At 41.9% G+C, this 20914-nt stretch overlaps 1 protein-coding gene across 3 annotated transcripts in view; it reads left to right on the top strand.

The window, feature by feature from the left end:
* IQGAP2 (IQ motif containing GTPase activating protein 2) overlaps window positions 1–20914 on the top strand; it is a 190662-nt gene that overhangs the window by 78841 nt on the left and 90907 nt on the right. For all 3 annotated transcript variants that reach the window (XM_072138147.1, XM_072138138.1, XM_072138156.1), the window contains exons 3-5: window positions 12228–12384; window positions 18023–18100; window positions 19125–19201. In XM_072138147.1, the coding sequence (XP_071994248.1) occupies window positions 12228–12384; window positions 18023–18100; window positions 19125–19201 (312 nt within the window). The remainder of the gene's footprint in view (window positions 1–12227; window positions 12385–18022; window positions 18101–19124; window positions 19202–20914) is intronic.

Raw genomic sequence — 20914 nt, 5'->3', positions numbered from 1 at the left:
AGACAGTATATACATCAGCAATCCCTTACTTTATGCTTTCAAAGTTCATTTCCATTAATGTTCCTGCAAAATGGATCTCAAAGTCAGAGGTTTATGTAAGGCTGACTTTTGGTAACCATGTTTATGGTCTTCTTGTTTTACTACCACGGTCTTTCTTTAAAAATAAAACCTACTCAAAAAAACTCCTCCGGGCATGAGTTTTCAGCCTATTCATATAAGGGCTAAAATATACTCCCTACCCTGGACTATACTTTCTGAACTGTGGCACTTAGCAGCTCCCTCCTCCTCCTGCTGTAAGCGGACATCCTCCAAAGGGGGGAGAATTTATATAACAATAGTTTCTGAAGTGTGGCACCTAGAAACAAAGTTTGGGTGCCTATGTAAAAAGATTAGCCTCCTTAAAGGGAACCTGTCAGCAGAAATTGACCCAATAAACCACTCCCAGCGTTTCATTAAGCAGCTAAACACCTTCCAGATTATGTCTATTTCATGGCCCGGTGCAGTGAAAGAAAATCAACGTTGAAGTCACATATAATTTGGTTGTATAAAGTCAGGGAGGTGGAGAGTTTAACACTGAAGTCAAGCTCTCCTCACTTAAGAATGCCATTTTTACTGTAATTAATGGCCCTACATCCAGACAGAACACTCACCAGATCTTCTTCATTTTGAGCTGGGGAGAGCGTGACTTCAATGCTGAATTCTCCGCCTCCATGACCTTATACACCTAATGTACATCTCACTTCAAAGTTGATTTTCTGGATGATTTTCCACCATACTGGGTCATGAAAGAAGCATGATTTGGAAGGGGTTAATCTGCTTCATGACATACTGGTCATGGTTAATTACGTCAATTTCTGATGACAGGTTCCCTTTAATAACACAATGATTGTGTTTCTAAGTGCCACAGAACCAGAGATATCCACTGTTAAATTTACAGTCCGGAGCCTAATTTTAATATACAGCCTCAACTCCTAACTGTAACTTTAACTGTGGATATCTCTGTGGCAACACAATCACTACACCGTTTTAAAGAGGCGATTCTCCTTCTAGGTGCCACTCTTCAGAGAATGTTGCTATTTGAAGTCTACCCCAACCAGCATGTGTGCTGAAGGCAAAATGAAGGAGGAGGAAGGAGCGGCAGAGAAGAGGGAGATGACAGATTCAATGCCCTACAAGCAACTCTGTGGTCAAGAGGGGCTCATGTAAGGAAAGTGCCATTGCTAGACATGAGGAATTGGCTACAATGATTCTAAAGGTGATAGTCACAAGAAATTCACAATGGAATTCAGAAGATTATGACTCATTTAAAGAAATTATGATTTTTTTTTTTTGTTCAAGAATAAAAGGAATTTTGATAGTGAAAAAAGACCTCTCCTGAAAATAAGGCATAACTAATTTTTCTTGTCTTATTTTCGGAGAAACATAGTAATAACCAGCTGATGTACTGTATGCTGCAGATAAAACAGGTTTGCTGTGATTTATTATAACTATGCTACCCAAAATAATAGAACCCGGTGGTGGGGGCACAATTCACAAAGGAATACCACCCATTGGATATTCAGTGTGCGATCCAGTTCTTGTTATGGTATTGGTGTGTCCCCTCTTACGCTCTTATTTTACGCTATTGATAATATGTCTTCACTATATTTTCAGGTTTGAGTGATAATCCCACTCTACCACTACATATATTTACTTTCTGTGTGATAACAGAATATTGAGGTATATGGGGTATTTTACCAACCTTTTAGGCAAATCTTGGCTTTAATAACTGGACACATACTTTTTAGATTTCTGCTGTTTTATTAATTTGCCAAATTGTAATCATGCATATGTTAATAAAGATTTAAAATTGTTCAGTCTGAGAACGCATATTGTTCTTTTTGTCCTAGTTTTTTTGGTTATGTGTTTTATTATAGTCAGACCAGACTGTGAAGGATGGTCCCTTTAAGTAAGCGAGGAGGATTCCAATTCTGGGAGCACATTAGGTCCATACAAGGTCGGGAGGGACGAATTTGTGGGAGTGATCGTATAAATGTCAGTTACCTACCAGAAGTGCAGAAGAGAAGGTGCAATTTTTAATTTTCTGTTGGGGAAAAACCAGTATGGTGTGTGAGGGGGGCCTGCAAGACACCTCAAAACTTTTTGGTGGAAACTACTAATTTGTATCCGTTTTACTTTTTTATTTATTTAAATTATAAATCTTCCTGCTCTTTAACCAGAGGACACTTTTATAATGTGCTCCGCTCTCCTTTCTAACATACAGATGGTCCCCTACTTAAGAACACCCGACTTACAGACAGTCGGGTGTTGGTAATTTACTGTACTTTAGCCTAGGGCTACAATAAACAGTTGTAACAGTTATTAAAGCCGTCTGCAAATATCCGTTATTGTTAATCCTGGTTCTTTTGACAATCCAACATTTTTAAAATCCAATCGTCACAGAGACCAAAAAAAATATACAGTTCCGACTTACATACAAATTCAACTTAAGAACAAACCTACAGAATCTGTCTTGTATGTAACCTGGGGATTGTCTGTATTTCGTGCTCATAGGACACAGTGTAAAATCTGCTCAGCTCCTCCTGCTCTATAACATGATACCTGCAAATCAGAACACTATGTACAATCTGCTCAGCTCCTCCTGCTCTGTAACATGCGGCATGCAGGTAGGACACTATGTACAATCTGCTCAGCTCCTCCTGCTCTGTAACATGCTGCATGCAGATAGGACACTATGTACAATCTGCTCAGCTCCTCCTGCTCTGTAACATGCTGCATGCAGATAGGACACTATGTACAATCTGCTCAGCTCCTCCTGCTCTTTAACATGGTTCCTGCAGAAAGGACACAATGTACAAGCTGCTCAGCTCCTCCTGCTCTGTAACATGGTTCCTGCAGAAAGGACACAATGTACAAGCTGCTCAGCTCCTCCTGCTCTGTGACATGCTGCATGCAGATAGGACACTATGTACAATCTGCTCAGCTCCTCCTGCTCTTTAACATGGTTCCTGCAGAAAGGACACAATGTACAAGCTGCTCAGCTCCTCCTGCTCTGTAACATGGTTCCTGCAGAAAGGACACAATGTACAAGCTGCTCAGCTCATCCTGCTCTGTAACATGCTGCATGCAGATAGGACACTGTGTACAATCTGCTCAGCTCCTCCTGCTCTATAACATGCTGCCTGCAGATAGGACACTATGTATATTACACTCACCTCCTCCTGCTCTATAACATGGTATTTGTAGATTGGACACTATGTACAATCTGCTCAGCTCTCTCTACCCTATAACATGATATAAATAAATTAGTCTTTGTTTCTGTAAAAACCATAATGGTCGGTGTTCCAGTCCAAGAGGAAGAAAAGCCTTAGCATAACTTGCATTTACTTGCCTCTATGAAAACATTATGATGTGTCTGCAGTAATAAAACCGCTTCTATTGCTGTGAGAGGTTCAGGTTGGCTGGTGAAGAGCTGACAACTACAAAGTATTCATCCAAACATGAAAAAGTAATATATTATTCAGCTGCTGAAATGATTTGTAATCCTCATCATTGTTCTACTGCGGGAAGAATGAAATGTGCAGTAACATGCGGTGTAGTGGCTGATACCAATGTACAGACCGGGGGACCGAGAGAAAAATGCATCCGATTTTTGTTTATAATGTTTTTCTGCTTCTTGTAAAGATGCCATTAAGGTAATATTCTGTTGAGGTGCAGGGGTATCCCCATCTTAGGTGCTTTATTTTTCAGTTGTATAATCTTATGGTTAAAATTGCCCCAGTTTCCCCCCCACTATTGTTGTGATTTTAGTTTGCCCTGTGATAGCTGCCAGCCGTTTGTGGAAACGCCACCGCATAGAAGGGGTCTGGCTGGCCCAGACAAACCTCCTGGTTGGCCTCAGTTCTGAAATGTAATGGACGCCTAACTTGATTTACATCTATAGGTTACCATACCACAATCAAATTTCATTGTGTCCAAATTAGACTATAATTATAGTACTGATTTTTAGGTCACATTTTCTCTGTTAGATTGTCATATTATTTTATGGTGATCAATGATCGCAACTCTACATCTGTTTCTAACTCATAATATTACCTATTACCAAAATTAGATATTGTCCCTTGAGAACTATTTAACACCATACACAGGTATAGTTAGTTGCAGCAGGACTGTAAAAAACATATATTTATGTTCCAGGATTGTAGCTGGACTTAAAACACTGGGGGAGTGTTTTCACATGGCTGTGTTCTTTGATTTCTGCATTCAAACTGCTCCTCAGCGACTCTCTATTGCTGTCATATCCAACCAGAAGCCTACTACTGCTCTGCTGTAACTGTGGTGCACTGGTGTTTGAGATCTATTCACTGAACACAGCACAGTTACTCCTCTATGCTCTGAGTAAGAGCCAAAGAAGGCTTCTGGTTGGATATCACAGTAGAAAAGAGTGACAGGAAGTGGTATAAATGTAGAGATCAAAGAACACAGCAGTGTGAAAACACTCCCCCAGAGCTACAATCCTGGAACATAAATGCATTTTTCACAGTCCTGCCACTACTAACAATAAACAACATGGTATGGTTACACAGATCTCCAGGGCCCATACCCAACATTATCTGCAGCTTTTTATGGGTATACTGCTGGTAGACTCCTTTTAAATGGTAATTTTTTTCATAACCTATAATATAAAACATTTCCTCATGTGACCATTATAGAAAAACTATATAAAAAATCTTCCCTCTGTAAAACTGATGCCCAGCACTCATATTAAATATGAGAGAAACTTTGTAGCATCCCGAGATTGGATTGGCACCTATATGGTTGTATAACCTGGATTGCTGGGCAACTTAAATTTTGCAAAGTTCTGCCTCATCGACAGAACACAAACATCCATTATCTGTGTGCCATATAAAAAGGAGGGTCGGAAGTCATTACAGAAACCTCTGTTTGTTTCCCATCTGTCTGAAACATTACAAAATAGTATTTCATGTTTCCCTGAGAAATGTTTTCACTTTATTCATCACTTTTATTGTGTCTGCTGCCATGTTTTCTTATATTGGTATCGGAGCAGAACTCTCTTTGCAGATAATGGATGTTGGGTCTCACCTCACTTGTATTGTATAGAACTTTGTATTCAAGTCTTCTCATTCTTCATGTCTTGTCTATTTCAGTCAAGAATGTACATGGCGCAATTACAAAAGTGTAATATAATGAGAATCTTGAGGTTACAGTCATGTGTATTACGATGGTGACTTGTATGGCGTGTATGAACCTGATCTGGGCTTCTTATAATGGGATTGGGATTAACGTGAGCTACAGTCATGGCCAAAAGTTTTGAGAATGACACAAATATTATATTTTCACATGATCTGTTGCCCTCTGGTTTGTCAGATGTTTTTATCACATACAGAAATACAAGTGCAATCATATTATGAGTAACAAAAGCTTTTATTGACAGTTAGAATGCGTTACTGCAGCAAGTCAATATTTGCAGTGTTGACCCTTCTTCTTCAGGACCTCTGCAATTCTCCCTGGCAGCTCTCAATCAACTCCTGGACCAAATCCTGACTGATAGCCGTCCATTCTTGCACAATCAGTGCTTACATTTTGTCACAATTTGTTGGTTTTTGTTTGTCCACCCGTCTCTTGATGATTGACCGCAAGTTCTCAATGGGATTTAGATCTGGGGAGTTTCCAGGCAATGGACCTAAAATCTCTGTTTTGTTCCCTGGGCCATTTAGTTATCAGCTTTGCTTTATGGCAAGGTGCTCCATCATGCTGGAAAAGGCATTGTTGATAACCAAACTGCTCTTGGATGGTTGGGAGAAGTTGCTCTTGGAGGACATTCTGGTCCCATTCTTTATTCATGGATGTGTTTTTAGGCAAGACTGTGAGAGCCGATTCCCTTGGCTGAGAAGCAACCCCACACATGAATGGTTGCAGGATGCTTTACAGTTGGCATGAGACAAGACTGGTGGTATCGCTCACCTTGTCTTCTCCGAACAAGCTGTTTTCCAGATGTTCCAAACAATCGGAAAGGAGATTCATCAGAGAAAATGACTTTACCTAGTCCTCAGCAGTCCACTCCGTGTACCTTTTGCAGAATATCAGTCTGTCCCTGATGTTTTTTTTTTGGAGAGGAGTGGCTTCTTTGCTGCCCTCCCTAACACCAGGCCTTGCTCCAAGAGTCTCTGCAGTCTCACAGTGCGTGCAGATGCACTCACACCTGCCTGCTGCCATTACTGAGCAAGCTCTGCACTGCTGGTAGCCCGATCCTGAAGCTGAAACCCTTTTAAGAGATGGTCCTGGCGCTTGCTGTTCCTTCTTGGGCGCCCTGGAGCCTTTTTGGCAACAATGGAACCTGTCTCCTTGAATTCCTTGTTATGCGATAGATTGGTGACTGAGGTGCAATCTTTCTAGCTGCAATGCTCTTCCCTGTTCGGACAGTTTTGTGCAGTGCAATGATGACTGCATGTGTTTCTTTAGAGATAACCATGGTTAACAGAAGAGAAACAATGATGCCACGCACCAGCCTCCTTTCAAAGTGTCCAGTGGTGTGATTCTTACTTAATCATGACAGATTGATCTCCAGCCCTGTCCTCATCAACACCCACACCTGTGTTAATGGAGCAATCACTGAAACGATGTTAGCAGCTCCTTTTAAGGCAGGCCTGCAATGAAGTTGAAATGTGTTTTGGGGAAAAAGTTCATTTTCTAGGCAAATATTGACTTTGCAATTAATTGCTGTTAAGCTGATCACTCTTTATAACATTCTGGAGTATATGCAAATTGCCATTATAAAACCTGATGCAGTAGACTTTGTAAACATTAACATTTGTATCATTCTCAAAACTTATGGCCATGACTGTAGAACTTCCTGCTGCTGCTGCTAAATTAGACAGGCGGGTGGTGTGGAATGAGAGAGTTGGAGGTTGTTCTATGTAACAAGAAAACTAACCCCAAATAATGGGTGTACACCTGGTCCAAACTTGGTTTTCATGCCTTGGGGCTTTCCAACTTCCAAGTGTGTGATCGTCTCAGGTCTTCCAACATGGAACTGCTGCCTTTAGCCAACAAACTGAATTTCCTCACCGATACGGTGAGAAATAATAGTAAGAATAAAAAGAAAAAACCTTGGCAAAAAATGCCCATAAAACCCAGACTGAAATGGAAAAAATGATTATGGAGTATCAGAGTCAAAAAGGGATTTGGCTCAGCTCCATATAGAAGTTCTCTTTTTATTTTTAATATTCTAACGTAAGAGAACTTATGTTCTATATGGAGCTGAGTCAAATCCCTTTTTGATCTAGATACTCCATAATAATTTTTTCCCCTTTAGCCCAGTTTTGCTAAGTTTTTTCTCTTCATTCCTACTATGGTTTACGTTTAAACCAGGTTGGACCTGGCACAGTTTTGCTCAGCGATGCTTCCACCCGACAGATCCTTTGAGAGGCTTATGCCTCTTGATGTATCTGCTGCGATTGGAAGGGGGGGGGGGGCTTTTATAATAAGCCAGCAGACGAGCACTGACTTATTAAAAATATGTATATATGTATTGCAGTTAAAGGTTGTGTCCATATGTGACGGAATTGACCACATGTTGAGGGTATTCTGCATATTTGAAAGAGATTAGTAAATACTGAATCCTAGGAAAGATGGTCTGAGTCCTGCTTACTCCGCCCACACATAATGATTGACGGCTCCTCCTGTATCACGCTGTCTTTCATTCTGTGTGGGAGGGCCAATAATTTTCTTTCCCATGAGTCCTACAAGGATTTTCTCCTCTCTTGGATGTATCCACTTTAAGTAGTACAGTGCAAATTTGATTCACTTGTGGACATAACCTTTTTCTCCAAATCATAGAACACTACAAATTCTGTCATGGAGCTCGGCTTCCCTGCGTTACAGAGCAGCAAAAATATGGCTTCACTTTCTAGTTACAGATGTCATGTCCTCAAACAAATCAAACCTAATTGTGGTCACCATGGACAGCAGCACAGTTTTCTTTGCACAAGGTTTGATACCTGCCCCTAGGGGATTTTGGTAAAACAGAAAGGGCATATTTTCCATTGCTTTCAGATCACATGGCTCGCCTGGCGGACCAGAAGTGTAGATTGGTCGATAATCTTATTTCTATAGAGAAATGTCGAGTTTTCAAGATACAAAATTGTATGACTGGCCAGCAAATTCTGCATTTGTATGATGTATGTGATATAGAAATGACCTCCCATCGTTACGCCATTCTTTCTCCGCCAGGTTTCTATAGGTTAATTGTTTCTCGGAAGCTGCCAGGAAAAGCTTGTAATTTAGCAAATATAGCTGTCTGACCTCAGCTCTCTGTGATGTCTGCAAAGCTTAGGATGTGCAGAGATACTCTTTAGTTAGGTCATTTTCACGTGTGGCAAATTGGATGAAATTTCAGTGACTTTCACATTTATGCAAAGTGGATGGAAAAAGCAGGGAGATTCTGTCGGGCCGATTTATCATTAGTCGGGCACCTGACTACAGCTTTTCTTTTTCTGTATTGGCTGGTCAAGTTCATATTGAAGCATGCCGCTAGCGACTAATTATATCATCCTATGTGGACCGTCATTATGTATAAGGATGCTAATATTAGCCTTTTGGCAGTAGTGAAAGTGGGAAGTGAGGTTGCTAAGAAGAATCCATAGAGTGAAACCGGCCGCAACAGTAGATGGAGGCTACGGACTCCAGGGTGAGCAGGGGGTGACAGGGCGGAGCTATGCACTGTGCTGGATCCCATCTCTGCTTAGTAAATTACAGGAAGCAGCTCTTTAAAGGAAACCTACCACTTCTTGCATGATGAAATCATGCGAGCACACCACCCTGTAAGCTATTTAATCCTGATGCCGGCACATACTTTAATTAGGCACAGCGATCTTTAGTTTAGCTAAAAAAAACAATTAACTCACATATGTAAATTAGTCTTCCGATGCTACCCCTACGTCATCAGCCGCCTGTCGATGTCTTCCAATTGTTAATTATATGCCGCCTCCTTTCTAATGGCCCTCCTACAGGTACCAAAAGCCGTGACGTTACCAAGCTCTCGTCACTTCTCACCGGCCGGCTGTGCAAGAGTTAGTGTCTGCGCATGCGCGATAAGTGCCGAGAGCTCAGTGACATCATGGGTGTAAAGAAGGAGGTGTGAATAATTAACAATCGGAAGCCATCGACAGATGGCTGATGGCGTAGAGGTAGCACCGGAGGGCTAATTTACATAAGTGATGTGGGGAATTTCTCAGGTAGATGCCTGGTAGTGCAGGAAGCAGGGACACATACAGGGTAAAGTCCAAATAAAGTGTTTTATTCACAATTCAAAAACAACCTAAATTCAGCCTTGGTTTTGGCACATATAAAGCAACACAAAAATAAACCTGGCCCAGCTAGGCACTGCCTAATACAATATCAGATCCTAACTATACGGGTACCAGGCTGCCTGGCACACGCTCTTGGCCAGCAGTAGTACAGGAGGCACTGAGTTACCTTTTGCTGTGTGAACTCAGTCTTAGCCTCCAGCTCTCCAGGTAGTGCCTCTCCTACTGCTTCTGGCCTGCAGACTAAATCAGGCTCTGACGGGGCCTGGGAACCACACATGTGGGCTATACAAAAGCCCAGGACCGAAGCCTGGATGGAGTAGGAGTCCCACTACCAGCCCACCCCCTACTCCATAATTAGCAGGCCCAGTACGGACATTACCAATGTGTCCATGTTAGCAGGGCCGATTCTAGCATATTTGCTGCCTGAGGCGAATATTAAAATGCTGCCCCCCCCCCCGCTCCCTGTTAAGTAAATCATTAAACTTTACTAACAATTAACAACCCTACAGACAGCTCCCTGACACTGTGTGACTGACTACAGGATCTGAGAGTCATTAGTGGCATCTAGTACCTTATAGATGACAATCTCTTCCATCAGTAGAACTTTATTCCGGGTTCTCCAATCCATGACGTATCACTGCTGAATTCACGGCCAGATATCTTCAGCTCCGTGCAGCATCTCCACCCGGCGTCCCTAAAAATACCACAGTCACTTACAGTATGAAGTCTCCTGGATAACAACACTGCGCTCCTAAATAATATATACTCCTCACAACACAACTGACCGCACGCTATCCCACATATAACACATCCCATCATTATATAGGGATAAAATCTTGCCCCACATATACAGTCCCCTCCCAGCTTAGTAATATACTGTACCCGATATACAGCCCCCCCCCAGCTTAGTAATATACTGTATCCCATATACATCCCCCCAGTTTAGTGATATATAATATATAGCATCCCCCCAGTATAAAATAATTATGGCCCCATATAATATATACTGAATCCTTCCCCAGTATAAAATAATTATGGCCCCATATAGTATATACAGCACGCCCCCTAGTATAAAGTAATTATAGCCCCAAATAATATCTATAGCATCCCCCCCCAGTATAAAATAATTATAGCCCCAAATAATATCTATAGCATCCCCCCCAGTATAAAATAATTATAGCCCCAAATAATATATATAGCATCCCCCCCAGTATAAAATAATTATAGCCCCAAATAATATATATAGCATCCCCCCCAGTATAAAATAATTATAGCCCCAAATAATATATATAGCATCACCCCCCCAGTATAAAATAATTATAGCCCCACATCCCCAAATAAAATATACAGAGCCCCCCCCTAGTATAAAATAATTATGGCCCCCTATTATATATACAGCACCCCCCTTGTATAAAATAATTATAGCCCCAAATAATATCTATAATCGTTAATGGACGCCCGAATCGCCCACTTTAGAGCGGCAAATTTTGCCGCCCTTTACAGGGACCCGCATTCTGCCGCCTGAAGCGAGATTTTCATCTCGCTTCATAGCAGATGCGGTCCTGCATGTTAGATAGGCCAACATGGACCAAACAGACTATTCCTGCTTACTATATGTCTGCATTAACCCTTGGGTTACTGCAGACAAAACCAGGGCTTTTACCACCTGCATTTTATCTGCCTGTAAGACGGATAGCGGTTTCCCGACACACCTCTCACTTTCTCAGTGATTAAATCGTGTTTTCAAGCTAAACTAAAGATTGCCATGCCTAACCAAAGTATGCCCCGGCAGGTTAACTTACAGGTTAAAGAGGTTGGCCGCTTTTTTACATTAATTGCCCATGTGCCTTTCCTATTTTAATAATAATCCCTGAATGTTCATCAATTGATTCATCATCTCTGATACTTACTTTATTGCTGTCTGTGAACTCTCTGTTGATCTTTGTTGTGCACTGATGAATAGGAGGAGCTTCAGGAGGAGATTATGACTCTCCCTGCTTCCCCCTCCTCTCTCCCTCTGTATGTCAGCGAGATGGACTGCGAGAAAAGACACAGTAGAGCTTACCATTAGGATGAGTGAAGGAGTGAGAAACAGGAAGTTGTGTGTATTTATGCAGGGATCAGCATGGTAAGAACAGGGAAAGGCTGAAGCTCTCAAAGGAGGAAAAGGTACATATACATGCAGAGATCTGTCTAATGGAACAGATTTATTGAAAAGTGGCCAACCCCTTTAATGTCCGCACCCTATTCTCTACAGTCTGCCCTCATGTTCCCACACACAGTGCACCTCATTCCACTGCAGCTGCTCAGTTTTATAAAGATACAGTATTCAGTATCATCCATAAGTGCGAGGGCACAGAACTCCTGGGGGGGCGCATATAAGGCTGAACATAAGGAATTGATGGGGGTGAGGGGGACTTGTATAAAATAACCATGATTATATAATCTGTGTGCATAGGTAGCTGTAATGTATGTTAGGGATGTACTTGTACTTAAACACCACATGTGAACGCAGCAATAGACTGGCGAGTCATACTTTGCACCTCATATTAGTTGGTCTAGTTTGCTGATCTACAATATTGCCTAAAAATGGTCAAAAACCTTCAATAAATGTGGCGTGCAGCATTCCAGGTGTCTTCATATTGTTCCGGTTTATAAGATGCACGGTGTTTCACCTGCAGGTTCCTGGCTCTCACCGAGTCTGTATTAGATACATATGTAGAGTAATTCAATCTGGTATCAGTTTGACACCTGACCCTAAACAAATGCATTGCATATCTGGCAGCTGGTTTTGGATTTACGAGCAAATGTCTAAAGAAAAAGGCAACTAATAAAATGGTTTCTTCAATCGATATGTTCCTTGTGCCAAAACAGTCTCTTGTTACATGTTTGCAGGTGGATGGAAGCTTGTCTTGTTGAAGAACTGCCGCCAACAACAGAACTGGAGGAAGGCTTAAGAAATGGGGTGTATTTGGCAAAGTTAGGCAGATTTTTTGCTCCAAAATTGATATCTGAAAAGAAGATTTATGACGTGGAACAGACCAGGTTTAAGGTAAGTTCTATAACTTATGTACTATACTTTTTGCAGGTGTGTGTTGAACCTTCATATTAAAGCCAGATAAGAACATGTATCAAGAATGGATTGACGTAAACCTGAACTGGTCTGAGCTACTTAAAGTTAAGCCAAGACAGCTGTACCCCCAAATCAATGGATTTTATGAACAATAAGGACTTACACTGGGTCCCAACTTGGTTCCCAATTTCTCATCATACCATTTTATTTTATGGACCCCCATGGGACTGTAAAAGTGTGGCAAGTATGGGACTGTAGAGTGTGAGCAACCAAAACTTATCTCTCTCATTGGGGGACATTTACTTAAAGTGTCGGTGTCTGCACTGGCTTTGTTACCGACCTGCTCTCGGAAAGAAGATACACATTTAATATTGTAGAGCTGTGCAGAGACATTTCTGGCGCCGAGACCATTTTCTGTCCCTGGGACCAAAATCTGTCCCGAGCACCGAGAACAGTCCCTGCTAGACCAGTTTTCTTTTGGTCTACTTTCCGCCAGTTTACAGCGCCCAAAAAGGGCTGCGACACATATTAATTGTGTCTGAGTTTCCACTCCGCCAAAGCCACGCCCCTTTTCGGAGAAGAGTCGGAGCAGACGGAAAAAGTCATTTTTTCTGGCGCCGCCAGCTAATAAATAGGTCTCAGAGCAGAACATGTGGTGAGAGCGCCACAAAACTGGCGGAAACGCCATAGTAAATGTCCCCCATTCTGTTTGGTGCTTGCTAGAATTGCCATGAATAGAATTTTTGGGAAATCTTTAAAGAGGAGCTGTCAACTATAAAAAAAAAAGAGGCACTAGGAGCTGCTTACTAAAGCAGCAACTAGCGCTAGCCTATTTTTAGCAGTGATAAACCCTCCAATAAGCTAGCAGACGCTGCCGCGTAGTACAATAGGAACGCAAGGGGCTGCTTCTTTGGGCAGAAAAGGAAATGTCCCACATTTTATATTTCCCATTTCCGCTTGAATCCATACCTTGCTTAGACTCGCTAAACTGCAGCAAAATCTGCAAGAAAGACCCTAAGGGGCAGATTAACTTACCCGTCCACTCAAGTTTACAGAAAGTGCGTTGTCTGATGATAATGCTCTGTGCCGCGATTTACTAAGATTGTGTCCCAATATCCTGCATGTGTCGCCTCCCCGCTCAGGGACGGCGGAGTTCACCTTCTTCTTCCTGGTGCATGTAAGTGCTTGGGCTTGCGATACAATTTGAAAGTTAAATCCTGCGCTCAGTCGGATCGTCTGTCGACCCGCCTCCTACGTTGTGTCGCATGGAAGCCAGCGCAGCTGCGCCAAAAATCTGTTGCATGCTCTAAAATCCCGATGCAGACACTAGTTAAATACCTGTGCAAGCTGTGTAATCCCTGAAAAAGCTGCACAGTCCGATGAAAGTGCGATCCGCAACCCTTAGTAAATGAACCTCTATATGTGTTCTTCACCAGGAAAACTGAACACAATAACATGATTAATTAAATGGGTTGAGGAACATGTCTGCTTTGTTCCATAACACTGTTGCATATGACCATAGTATGTGCTGGTATTACAGCTGTATAGGAGAATAAAGCAATACCAGACACTAGCCATGGGCAGGCGTGGAGCTGTTTTGGGGAAGTGGACATGTTTTTCAACGTCCTTTCCTTTTCCATAAGTGAGTTTGGCCCAACAGATCTGCTGCATGAGTTTTTGGGGTTCCGATGAATTACCCTGAACTCGGCATGTTTCTAGGTTTGGTCCGGAAAATTCCACAAGCACAGGTAGTTTTTGGGCAATGGGTTTTACTTTACAATAAACTGTTTTTAATCATTCTAGTATTCTCATAGAAAGCTAGGTATTAGATTTTTATGGATAAATGTTTTTTTTACAAGTTTTTTTGTTTCACCAACCTCCTCCTATCACAAAATTCTTGATTCTTTTGGCTTCTTGCCAATTTAGCAAAAGTTTGGAGGAGGGAGGGGGGTATTCCCACCCTAAGATCTGTTTTTTTTTTTTATATATTTGTGACTGAAAGACATATTAGCATGTTAGTGGAATATATGGATACTTTATACATTGAATGAAGTATGCATAAGAGTTGTCTTAAAGAAATCTAGTATTTGATTTTATGCATTATGAACCAAACATACCTTGAGATTGCTGTAGTTACACTGATGCAGAAACATATCTTGTTTAATCCTGGAATTGAGCGGTTTTGCGGTAAAAACAATTATAGAATTGTGATAATGAGGCTCTGTTGCTCCTGTGCCTGGGCTCTGCGCTTCTCCACTTGCACTGCTTCAGAGAACACTGTAATCACTGGGGCTTTTTTTTACTAAGGGTCATGCAAAAACTTTGTACCGTTATCGGGTTTTGCGCAGCTTTGATGGGTATTTAACAGGTACTGCACTGGGATTTTGGCGCACGCATTTCTTAAAATGCCACAGCTACGCTGGCTTCCATGCAACACAAATTGGGGGGGTGAGCTGTCGGACAGTCCGACTGATTCTGACTGAGCCCTGGATTTATCTTTCTAATTGTGTCGCACGACAATGCACTTACATGCACCACGAAGAAGGTGAACTCAGTCGGACCTGACCGGGGAAGCGACACATGCAGGATATTGGGGCGCACGATCTCAGTGAATCGTGGCACAGTGCATTATCGTCGGACAGTGCACTTTCGGTGAACTCTAAGAAACGGGTAAATAAATGTGTCCCATTGTGTTGTCCCTGACAGGCAGAAGTAATAAATCGCTGCACCATCCCCCAGCTGCTGTGTATGAGTCATCCAGCTCAGATTGATTAGTCCTGCCTGGACAGTTCAGGAAGCTCCGTGTTATGTGCTTATGAACAACAGTCAATATGCAAACCAGCTTTCCCGAGGTCCTGAATTTTATAATTGTTTTTTGAGCAAAACCACTAGGATCAGGGATAAAACAAGATATGTTCAAGATATGTTTCTGCATCAGTGTAGCTACAGCATTCTCAAGGTATGTTTTGGCTGACAATACATGAAACAAATGGTAGATTTTCTTTAAATAATAAGTATGGTGAATATACTATATGATCGGTTGTTATAATCTATAATATCAATAATAGAAAAAATATTGTAGTAATTCAAAGTTAATTTTGTTACGGTTGGTTCTGGATGAAGAGTTTGACGGTTCATTTTCTTTATTGCATCTGAAAACCTGCCATTAAACACTGAATTACCTCTTCCAGACAAATGTCTTAATCTAGAAGGCGAATCTGAGATGTGTGACTGTAAATAACACTGCTGGACTGACAGCTCTGTGCCTCTGAAGCATTGTATAGACGGCTACTCCTGAGTATACAGTATTGGTTCTTGTAACTGAGCCAGCATGATTATTCTTTCCAAAAATTGACATTTTGTCGCTGCTTTTGTCACTGAGCGATGTCTGTGCCAGGAGGAGCTAACCCACTTCCATGACACACTACTGGATGTTACCTAACGTGCTCGAAATCTCAATAATACTGAGCAGCAGTTGTGGTATAATAGGTAAAACTGGTGTCCGAATGTTAAGTCCAAGACCCATCGGGGGATATGGTTTTTAGGGGCTTTTTTTTTTTACATTAATGCAGAACATGGTTTGGTCTTTGTACATATAAGATATATCCTAATGTCTAAAATGTTATTAGTGGTGCATCATATAAGAAATAAGAGGCAAGTGATGGTCCCAAAGTTGGATTCCATAGAGGTTGTCTTCTGCTGGACCTTTTGGGGCCCTGTCCTTATGATCCAGTCTGGTTATAGTAACCTGGGTTCATAAACGTGACCAAGACATAAAATGTTACTTGAAGGGAAGTAATAGAGACCCTGTAACCAACCATTCCCCCCCAACAAACTACACACAATATTTTCTACCACAGTAGATGACTTTATACATGTTCCACTGATGTCTCTCCATGGGATTAGTGCCACCATTTTTCTAAAAAAGACATATATATATATGATGCCCTCTTGTCAGGGCTATAGGGGGAGTTGCAGTATACAGTCAAACTTACCCCCTTCTCATTGACACTGCTAATCCAGCTAAAGAGAATTTCTGAGGGAGTAGTGAAGTGCAAGGTAAATTTCTCTTCACACAGCGGTGTCCCGAGGGAGTGGTTAATTTTATAGATGAGCCAAATAACCTAGATCTCGTCCTCTTCTCTCGTCCTCTTCTCTCGTCCTCTTCTCTCGTCCTCTTCTCTCGTCCTCTTCTCTCGTCCTCTTCTCTCGTCCTCTTCTCTCGTCCTCTTCTCTCGTCCTCTTCGCTCGTCCTCTTCGCTCGTCCTCTTCGCTCGTCCTCTTCGCTCGTCCTCTTCGCTCGTCCTCTTCGCTCGTCCTCTTCGCTCGTCCTCTTCGCTCGTCCTCTTCGCTCGTCCTCTTCTCTCGTCCTCTTCTCTCGTCCTCTTCTCTCGTCCTCTTCTCTCGTCCTCTTCTCTCGTCCTCTTCGCTCGTCCTCTTCGCTCGTCCTCTTCGCTCGTCCTCTTCGCTCGTCCTCTTCGCTGGGTAGCTTGACTGTATGCTGCAGCTCTCCACCTCCATAACTGGGACAGAGGAGATGAATAAGTCTTTTTTACAAAAATGTTGGCTCTAACTCCATGGATAGAGGCATCAGTGGAACATGTATAAAGACATCTAAAGGTACTGTGTGTAGTTTGTGGGGGGTCCCTCTTTTAAGACTAAGAATGAACTTCTAGCAAATTTAGGCCTCATGCACTCGTACATCCTCTCCTGAATATGTCTGCCATGTTTTCATAGTTTCAAAGCAGTATAAAGACGTCTTTCGTAGGATAGAAAAGAATATATGTATATTATAAAGTAGCAGTGCGGGCAAGAAGGGCCATCTTCTTTGTTGCTGTTAGGGTTGGGTAACACAGAAGACAGGGGATAGTGTGCCCTGAGCTTGTCCCAACCTCTGTCCCTTCCGGGCAACTACTTGAAGACTCGAAATACACTGATTAAGTGTGGGAAGGGAAACACAAACAGACTGACAAACATAAAACACAAAAGAATGGTAAACTAGTCAGAGTCACAACAAGAGGGTACGTCAAGAGCAAAATCAGTAAGCAAAGAGTCAATGTCAAAAACTAGCCGAGGTCACAACAACACAGATACAGATACAGAGCAATACAACCTAATGCAGCAAGCGAGTGATGAAGGGATTTCAAACACTGGCACAGGTGACTAGTGCAGCTGCAATTTATGCAGCCAGAACGCCACCTCCAGAACCTGATAGGAGCTGGACAACTTCTGGGAATCAACCCCTCAAGGTGCAGAACAACCAGGCACCATGCAGAGGTACCACAAGTCCCAGCAGTTCCGAACACAACTCCTAGACAGCACGAGGTATTAGCAGCCGCTGCCCGGGACGAGAGGTGGAGTTTGCGCGGATACGTGCCGGGGGTTGGAGAACTCTGCTGGCACCAGCAGAAGAACCAGAAGTCCCAGCATTCTCCCTAGCGAACCTGACAGTTGCATTTTCCTGCCTACTACACATAAAGTTTATATCCGTCATGAAGAAACATTGAGATTAAAACCTTACAATTAAATTTATAATTACATTTTTGCTGTTTAATATGTATCAGATCTGTACTAATAACAAATGGTGATTTATTTTGGAAATTTTTGTGTTTTTTAGCGCTCTGGTTTACACTTTCGTCACACAGATAATACTGTACAGTGGTTACGGGCTATGGAATCAATTGGACTTCCTAAGGTAAGCGAATATATGCAACTACTGCTTTTATTTTTGCAGTGTGGAAATTTTGGGCGTTTTCCAAAAAGCGGGCGTGGAAAGGGCGGGGCAAGGCAAAGCCAACAGATTTATCAGCTGGTGTGACAGATCGCTATGATTGACTCCAGTCCCCCACTGGAGCAGACTGTGAGCGCATGCCGAATATGACAAGGACTGCTCTTCCTCATATATCCGGGGAGTGCAGGGCCGGTTATAGACAAAGTGGGGCCCGGGGCAAACAGTAGTATGGTAAGCAAATCTGTAATTTGGGACTGTAGGAGAAATAGACAGATGAGAGGTAGATTGATGATAGAAGCTAAAAATATGAAATATCATATAGATTTATAGAGAGACAGATGATAAATTTATAGAGGCAGTATTATAAAGTAGATTATAGAAAGATAGTTATGAGTGATGGATGCAGTAGGCGAGAGATGGATAGATAATAGATAGATATATAGACACAAAGCTAGATAGATGGTTAGATAACTGGACGGATAGATGATAGATATGTTGGTATATATATGATATATATGTGTATTATAGATAAGCATCTTCACCTGGACATTCAGCCAAGGGGTATTAAAGGAGCAATACATCCACAAAATCCACTTGTAGGGGGCCCCTTTTTACCTAGTGGTAAGGGGGTATGAATTCGAGCATGAATGCCCGCCAATGCCTTTTCTGGTTACTACACATTGGACAAAGCTGCCTACTTCCAATTCCTTACTATATGTAGCAGTTCAGTAGGCAGTTGATTCCAGGTTACCAGGTGCACACCCAACTAAACACATGTTGGTGAACTATCCTATTGATTAATAATTTGGGCCCAGAAAACCCCTTAATGCTTAAAGTATAATGTTCATGAATTCTTTTCCCTGAAATAAGTGGCTTGACCTTTTATTTGTTAAAATATGCAACTCATTATTTCCTAACAAAAATTCTGACCTTTTGAATTTTAATTCCATCCTTCATGATAAATTTCTCATCTGATTTAAATTTATAGATCTTTTATCCAGAGACCACAGATGTTTATGATCGGAAAAACATCCCCCGTGTTATATATTGTATCCATGCGTTAAGGTAAGAAGAGTCATTGTTTAAAATGTTTCCTAAATTTGTTTATGCAAATGAGTTTCCCTGGATATATATAACGGAAATGCATGCTTTTAGTCCTTCAATAAAGAAGGCAGCTCCCTATAGAGCCATACCTGACTTTCAAGAAGCCTAGGGACTTGACTTGGGATATTAGACATACCAATACCAGAACGAATAAGCACCCAACTTTAGACCACTGATTCCATGCTCTTGCATTTCAGTGCTGGATATTGTTTGGCTTGGTGGAAGGCCATAGTACTTGATCAGTGGTCTTAGCAGATCACCTTTGTAGTTGTATAGAGTCTTAAAGGTCATGCTTGCAAGGCTAAGGATTCTAGTAATGGCCTTTAAGAATCCAACCGATTGCAAAGGCCTCAAAAGACCCCATCCTGATCCAAGATTCCAAAAGCAAGGAATCTTATCCCATCACTGATGTTTTTTTTTCACTTTCCTATTAAACCTAACATCTGATGTGTGGGTTTTTTTAAACATGTACAGAGCTGTATGGGGGTTTCCTACATCCAGGCACTTGGATTGTGGTAATCTTCTTATGTTAGTTACTTATGGCCTCCTTCCTTCTAAAAGGAATTTTATAATTATTCTAAAGAGCCAGAAGGGCTCTGGTGGGTGTTTCCATTGCCCCTTGGTGCTGTAGTTGCACAGGCTGTTCTAATGAGCAGAGCAGGTCTCCCCTCCCCCTACACTTCATGCTGCTGATAGGAAAAGGGAGAGACTATGGGGGGGGGGGGCATGTTCTTTTTATTGTAACAGGCAGTGAATCTGCAGCACTTAGAGGCTCTTGTTAAACTCCAAAGCCCTTCTATCTCATTATCATAATTTTTGTTAAAAGTTGGTTTTAGAAAGGAGGCCATGGATAATAAATATAAGAAGATCACCACAGTTACAGTGTCTCCATCTATAAACAGGTGTCCTTTGTTTATCATGATGGATTTTGTGGCGATGCTCATGCACTTTTCCCACGGTACTTAAACTGTTAACATCCGTAATTGGTGCCAGGACATATCGTGGGAGATGGTAGTGGGTGTATGCTGCAGCGTTGGGATTGGGGCTGGCCCCATAGCTATGCTGGGTCCGCCAGGCACCATCGAGGTGTCATCACGTGGTGCTGTTTTCTGGAAGGGATGGTAAGGTGTGGTGCATCCCAATGGGTACAGAAAGTCCGGGTCTGCAGTGAACAGTTTCCTTTTTACTGTATCCCCATCTCAGCAGCTTCTTATGGTTTCTCAGGTTCACTGGCAGTGTTCTCCTCCAAGCTTTCTTCCCTATATAAGGACTGGATTTTCCTTATATACTTTCTACCAGGGGAGTACTGGTTACAATTTAGCACAAAAACAATGACCAGGCGTTTTCCCATAGACTTGCATTGAGTCCCCATTATATTCTATGGCAGCGTTCTAAAGTGTAAATAAGTTTCCAGACAGCACCTGCCATTGTAAAGGTCAAGCAGTCAGAAATATGTCTCAATGTTCATTAACCCTTTCTACTAGTATATACAGATACAGTAATAGTAAACAGAATGTATATAACAAAACACTATATTTTACATCAAGGGTTAACTTGGATTAACCCAGAATAAAAAGAGCATAGAGGAAATCTTCAAATGTTCATAAAAGTACAATGCTCCTCTGCTCCAGAGCACTACATAGCAAACACCTACCATGTACTTAGAGGGCTAAG

Source organism: Engystomops pustulosus, chromosome 1, assembly GCF_040894005.1.
Source record: "Engystomops pustulosus chromosome 1, aEngPut4.maternal, whole genome shotgun sequence".
Lineage (NCBI taxonomy): Eukaryota > Metazoa > Chordata > Amphibia > Anura > Leptodactylidae > Engystomops > Engystomops pustulosus.
The sequence above is the reverse complement of the archived record's forward strand: the minus strand, read 5'-3'. Positions and strand labels throughout refer to the sequence as shown.